The sequence below is a fragment of the Clarias gariepinus genome, chromosome 13 (genome assembly GCF_024256425.1).
Source record: "Clarias gariepinus isolate MV-2021 ecotype Netherlands chromosome 13, CGAR_prim_01v2, whole genome shotgun sequence".
Taxonomy (NCBI): Eukaryota; Metazoa; Chordata; class Actinopteri; order Siluriformes; family Clariidae; genus Clarias; species Clarias gariepinus.
This window is the reverse complement of record NC_071112.1, coordinates 1,352,579-1,359,516: the sequence shown is the minus strand read 5'-3', so window position 1 is coordinate 1,359,516 and position 6,938 is coordinate 1,352,579. Positions and strand designations below refer to the sequence as shown.

The 6,938-nt window shown below is 38.4% G+C and overlaps 1 protein-coding gene across 1 annotated transcript in view; it reads left to right on the top strand.

Annotated features, from left to right (window-relative positions):
* Positions 1–354: 354 nt before the first annotated feature.
* kif6 (kinesin family member 6) overlaps positions 355–6,938 on the top strand; it is an 86,574-nt gene continuing 79,990 nt past the window's right edge. The window contains exons 1-3 of the mRNA XM_053510586.1: positions 355–454; positions 2,460–2,569; positions 5,980–6,054. Coding sequence (XP_053366561.1) covers positions 395–454; positions 2,460–2,569; positions 5,980–6,054 — 245 coding nt within the window. The 5' untranslated portion in view covers positions 355–394. The remainder of the gene's footprint in view (positions 455–2,459; positions 2,570–5,979; positions 6,055–6,938) is intronic.

The following is a 6,938-nucleotide window of genomic DNA, read 5'->3' as shown; positions in this document are numbered from 1 at the left end:
GTCTATAAGTCAAATATATTATTTATTATAGTATTATTACTATAATAAAATATAGTATATAATATATTTATTTTCTAAATTAGAGTGGGCTGAGTGAGGCAAAAATCAGATGCAATAGCAGCATTACTTTGCTGTGTAAAAAGCATAACAAACTTTTCTTTAAAAGTCTTTTAGTATTTTTCTTTCCACACTTCATTCCTGAAGGTTCTGTTACTTCACTTGAATCACCCGTGATTGCCACGCCCCCATTTGAGATCAAGCCAATCATCTGTTACCTACTGAGCACGTGATACTTTATCGCTGGGCAACCGTTACAAACAGGAAGTGGTCACGCAGGCTGAGAGGAGCGCGTGCTTTGTTTAATTTCTTGTTTATCGGACAAACCCGAGAGAAAATGGTGAAGCAGACCATCCAGATATTCGCTCGCGTTAAACCGACACATAAAACAGCCGCGGTGAGTAACGTGACCTGATTGTAAAAAAAAGGAAGAAAAGAAAAAGAAATAACGTAACGTGGAGAACGTAATGGTTTCAGACAGTACAGAGTTTTACATTTGTTTACATCAGTGTTCTTACTCCCTAATAAGTGTAAACAGCTTATAAAATTTTATTCGAATCCGCCCACAAGTTGTTCTGTGTCTCTCCAGTCAACATTTATTCATTTGTTTATTAAAAGCATTGCACAATTTAGTAAATCCCCATGACACAGTATAAACCATCAGTCACTGGCTGCAGTGAAGAGACATGGATGGACAAGGCAGAGCTAAAAGGCTTCAACTCTAACATTATATATTGATGTATGTCATAACTGATCTTCAACATGACTGATCCAGGTTGCATATTGTATCTTGTTATGTGAATTTTGCTTTTTCAGATGAGCACTATAAATCTAAATAGACATTTACGGGCCTTGCATAAGTATTTACATTCCATAAACTTTCCCGGATTTCCCAAGAACTGTAATAGACTTATCATGAATCCGCGCAGCGTTACCCTATAATACTGAACGAAGACGGGCGTAATCATTAAAATAAAATATTATATAATAATTATACTAAAGTGGTTTGCACTGTGGCCTTACACCTCTGGAGTCAGGGATGTTCCAGAATCCCACATCTGGTCTGTGTGCAGTTTTTAAGTTTTGATGTGTTCTCCCAGTGCTTGCTGAGTTTCCTCCCACAGTCCAGAGACATGCAGATTAGTCTAATCAACATTCCCAAATTGCCCAGTGTTTGTGTGTGTGTGTGTGTGTATGCATGTGCATGCAATTTACAGAATTATTCATTATTAGAGTGGCGCACTAGGTTGTGACTAAGAGTTAAGTAGATTCTTTTTTGTAAATAATGAATTTATTGATGCCTCATGGGATGTTCAAGGCTTGATAGAGTGACCCACATTTCCAGAAGTTGTGTCTTTCTGATGCTGTTTGTTTGTTTAGGTATTTTTTCTAACAAACTCTGTTGTCTTTTTTGAGTTTTTTGTTTTTCTGGACCACATAACACTTTATTTGCAAAAAGTCTTTATCCAGTGGCACCCACAGGGTCCAGGTTCGAGGCCTGCCTCTGGATCTGTGTGATTTGAGTTTGCATGTTCTTCACATGCTTCACATGGGTAACTCCGGTTTTCTCCCACAGTCCAAGACAACAGATTAGGCGTAGCCCTACAGTAGATTGGCACTCTGGAATAGGCTTCAGCCACCTCACAACCTTGTATTCTAGATAAAGGGGTATAATGCATAAATGAATGAATAAAGGAATTGGTGTATTTAATTCATTGCATTTGGTTGCAACAGTACTTCTTAGGCATTTCACAACAACAAGGGTATTTACTTATGCACAATGTTTATTTTTCCCTTAAATTAAAAATAAAATTTTAAAATGTGTAAGATATTCTTTCTTTGATTTTGACTTTAATATTATGGGTTATTTCATGTGAATATTTGTCATATAATCCCTGTTCAGGCCATTTCAGTTCTAGGGTGTATCACCACAAAATGTGGGCAAATCCAAAGGGAGTAAATACTTATGCAAGGCAGTTTATCTGTGTTAGAAATGCCAACATGTTTATGAAAGATTTTTTTTTGTTGTTGCTGTGAATGTTAAATAAAGCATCACAGGGAATTAAATGAACATTGTAGTGTTTGTTGTTTTGGTGTATATAGAACATTTCTGTATTATTTTATTTATTGTCCAAAAGGTGACAGCTATGTGACACAAGCAGCCTCTCATGCTGAATCATGAGATGAGATTGAGATAAGATAAGATGAGATGAGAAAACCCACCAAATTAGTGCAGGTCATACAGAATCTATAACGTCCTGAGTCGAGTTAAGTGTATCAGCAGCGAAAGCACAAAACTGTTCCGCGGTGCAATTCATGATTGTTCACTGATGTGTATTATGTATAAAATCGTTTTTTTCTTTTATCGAATGCTGAAGCTTTGCGTGTACCGCTCTTATCAGGTGTACTCTGTGGGTAATGAGGAACAGAGCGGAGGCAGCTTGGAGTTCGTCATCCCAAGGGATCTTGCAGACGGCTTCATCAATAACAAGAGGGAGAGCTACAGGTTCAGGTGGGAATAAATGACTCTTCACGTTGCCGATGGCATGCGAGGAATTTAATCCACATCCAGGAATTTAGGGGCTTTTTTTTAGGATTTTTAAAGAATTTATTTGCAAATTATGGTGGAAAATAAGTATTTGTTTACCTACAGTACAAACAAACAAGATTTCTGGCTCTCACAGACCTGTAACGTCTTCTTTAAGAGGCTCCTCTGTCTTCCACTCGCTACCTGTATTAATGGCATCTGTTATCAGTATAAAAGACACCTGTTCACAACCTCAAACAGTCACACTCCAAACTCCACTATGGCCAAGACCAAAGAGCTGTCACAGGACACCAGGAACAAAATTGTGGACCTGCACCAGGCTGGGAAGACTGAATCTGCAGTAGGGAAGCAGCTTGGTGTGAAGAAATCAACTGTGGGAGCAATTATTAGAAAATGGAAGACACACAAGATCACTGATAATCTCCCTCTAACTGGGGCTCCACACAAGATCTCACCCTGTGGGGTCAAATGATCACAAGAACTGTGAGCAAAAATCCCAGTTGAATGACCTGCAGAGAGCTGGGACCAAAGTAACAAAGGCTACCATCAGTAACACCCGTCGGGGACTCAAATCCTGCAGTGCCAGACGTGTCCTCCTTCTCAAGCCAGTACATGTCCAGGCCCGTCTGAAGTTTGCTAGCGAGCATTTGGATAAACTTTTTGGTAAAAAAGCAACAGTCCCAAAACATCACTGCTCTAGAGGAGATCTGCATGGAGGAACGGGCCAAAATACCAGCAACAGTGTGTGAAAACCTTGTGAAGACTTATAGAAAACATTTGACCTCAACAAAGGGTTTATAACAAAGTATTGGGAGGAAATTTTGATATTGACCAAATACTTATTTTCCACCATAATCTGCAAATAAATTCTTTAAAAATCCTTTTCTTATTTTGTCTCTCATAGTTGAGGTATACCTATGATGAAAATTACAGGCCTCTCTCATCTTTTTAAGTGGATGAACAATTGGTGGCTGAATAAATACTTTTTTGCCCCACTGTAAATATAGATATATACAGGTCCTTCTCAAAAAAAAAATTATTTTCTGTAATGTACTGATAAAGATTAGACTTTCATATATTTTAGATTTATTACACACAACTGAAGTAGTTCAAGCCTTTTATTTATTTTAATATTGATGATTTTGGCATACAGCTCATGAAAACCCAAAATTCCTATCTCAAAAAATTAGCATATCATAAAAAGGTTCTCTAAACGAGCTATTAACCTAATCATCTGAATCAACTAATTAACTCTAAACACCTGCAAAAGATTCCTGAGGCTTTTAAAAACTCCCAGCCTGGTTCATTACTCAAAACCGCAATCATGGGTAAGACTGCCGACCTGACTGCTGTCCAGAAGGCCATCACTGACACCCTCAAGCAAGAGGGTAAGACACAAAGAAATTTCTGAACGAATAGGCTGTTCCCAGAGTGCTGTATCAAGGCACCTCAGTGGGAAGTCTGTGAGAAGGAAAAAGTGTGGCAGAAAACGCTGCACAACGAGAAGAGGTGACCGGACCCTGAGGAAGATTGTGGAGAAGGACCGATTCCAGACCTTGGGGGACCTGCGGAAGCAGTGGACTGAGTCTGGAGTAGAAACATCCAGAGCCACCGTGTACAGGCGTGTGCAGGAGATGGGCTACAGGTGCCGCATTCCCCAGGTCAAGCCACTTTTGAACCAGAAACAGCGTCAGAAGCGCCTGACCTGGGCTACAGAGAAGCAGCACTGGACTGTTGCTCCATGGTCCAAAGTACTTTTTTCGGATGAAAGCAAATTTTGCATGTCATTCGGAAATCAAGGTGCCAGAGTCTGGAGGAAGACTGGGGAGAGGGAAATGCCAAAATGCCTGAAGTCCAGTGTCACGTACCCACAGTCAGTGATGGTCTGGGGTGCCATGTCAGCTGCTGGTGTTGGTCCACTGTGTTTTATCAAGGGCAGGGTCAATGCAGCTAGCTCTCAGGAGATTTTGGAGCACTTCATGCTTCCATCTGCTGAAAAGCTTTATGGAGATGAAGATTTCGTTTTTCAGCACGACCTGGCACCTGCTCACAGTGCCAAAAACACTGGTAAATGGTTTACTGACCATGGTATTACTGTGCTCAATTGGCCTGCCAACTCTCCTGACCTGAACCACCAAAGAGAATCTGTGGGATATTGTGAAGAGAAAGTTGAGAAACGCAAGACCCAACACTCTTGCGTGTTCAATATTAAAACAATTAAAAGGCTTGAACTACTTCAGTTGTGTGTAATGAATCTGAAATATATAAAAGTCTAATGTTTATCAGGACATTACAGAAAATAATGAACTTTATCACAATATGCAAATTTTTTGAGAAGGACCTGTATATTACAACTTCATTAATGTGTATTAAACTGGATACATTCCAGCCACACTGCTCCTGGTTGTTTATATTCTTATGGACTTGTTCTGAGATCAGTTGCAAATATTGTATGTAATTTTTAAAGACACAACAGGGCATGCTGTTATAGGACATAAAGTAATGAACATCAGAGTGATGTGATGTGGCTTAATGTAAAGCAGAGTTACTGTAATTACCCCAAAGTTGATAGTTTTCCAATAACAGCACATCCTGAGATGTATTATATTATGTACCACTTCTTCTTCTTCGTCTCCGTCTTCTTCTTTGTCTTTCGGCTGTTCCCTTTTAGGGGTCGCTACAGTGAATCATCTGCCTCCATCTAACCCTATCCTCTGCATCCTCTTCTCTCACACCAACTAACTTCATGTCCTCTCTCACTGTATCCATAAATCTCCTCTTTGGTCTTCCTCTAGACCTCCTGCCTGGCAGTTCCAACCTCATCATCCTTCTACCGATATATTCACCATCTCTCCTCTGAACATGTCCAAACCACCTCAATCTGGCCTCTCTGACTTTATCTCCAAAACATCTCACGTGGGTTGTCCCTCTGATGAAACATTACGTACCACATCAACGTGCCATTTATTTATTTATTTATTTATTTTTAATTACAGTATTGATGAAAATAACATTATAGACTGAGTGTTACAAAGCTCTGACAGTGGAGACTCCTTCCAAAAGTGTTGGTCTTCTTACATAAAAAAAATTAAAAAAAAATAAAAATAAACTCAACATTTACACTCTGAAGCTACATATAATTCCTGGAGGATCTGTGAAGCTAGATCTTTATATGGTTACAGAGATTTGAGCCTGTTTACTGCTGGTGATTTCAGAAGTGTTGTGCAAGTACACACTTCACCAAATAAAAACCAGCTAATCATTACATTTAATTCAATTCAATTAATAAATGAAATTAAATTCAGCGTGAATAAAAATAGGTTTAATTGTTATCAAGTGTGTTTTTTCAAAACTTCTCCTATTTTATTCTGTAGGTTTCAGAAGGTTTTCGATCAAGCAATCAAGCAAGAGGAAATCTTTGAGGCGATTGCGAAGCCCGTGGCTGATAAGTGAGTACTGTAGATCTGGTTTTTATCTTCGCTGTTTACATCGTCTTTAAGGTCTAAGCGACATTAGCATCATATTTACGTCATAATGTAAGCGTGGACAGACCGTAGCACGAGTCTAAACTAAACCAGGACTGAACTTTACGCTGCCGCAGCTCAAATGTTCATGAAGAATTTAGAATTATTGTATAAGTATAATGTATTTATATATCATCATTATATTTATTTATCATTTATTACTCATGAGTGATTAATATTCCTAACGTACAGTACCAGTCAAAAGTTTGGACACATGTTTAGCTTTGTTTTCTACATTTTAGAACAATACTGGATTTTTTAATATTATGAAATAACACGTACGGCGTTGGGTAATAAAATAACAACAGCAACAGTCGATTGGTATTTTAAGATAAAGATGAAGCTCAGCTGTTCTGGAACAGTTCTCGCAAGAGAATATGTCTTCAGAGCAGAGCATACTGTACAGTAAGTAGCAGATACTGTACATCTCAACATCAACTGTTCAAAGGAGATTATTGTGTATTTTGGATAAACACCTTCAGTTTTGGTTTACAGTGTAAAAAGAAATAAACGCTTGATAAAAAAGCAAGGAACAAATGTTTCGGTAAAAACGGTCAAGTTATTGTTAGACAGGTGTGATTTCCTCACGCAGTGTTTCACTTTGATTAGGTTTTTTGGATTACGACATGACATTAGTGATTAAATAGATACAAGTCTAAGTAGGTTAGTTTGTAGTCAGATACTAAACGTCAAAATATTGGTCAGAATGAACATAATAGAACTGTGGATAATATTTTGTAAACACCTTAATACAGTTCAAATCAATTTCATGTTATTCATATGGCGCTTTGAACAGTGGTCATTGTCTC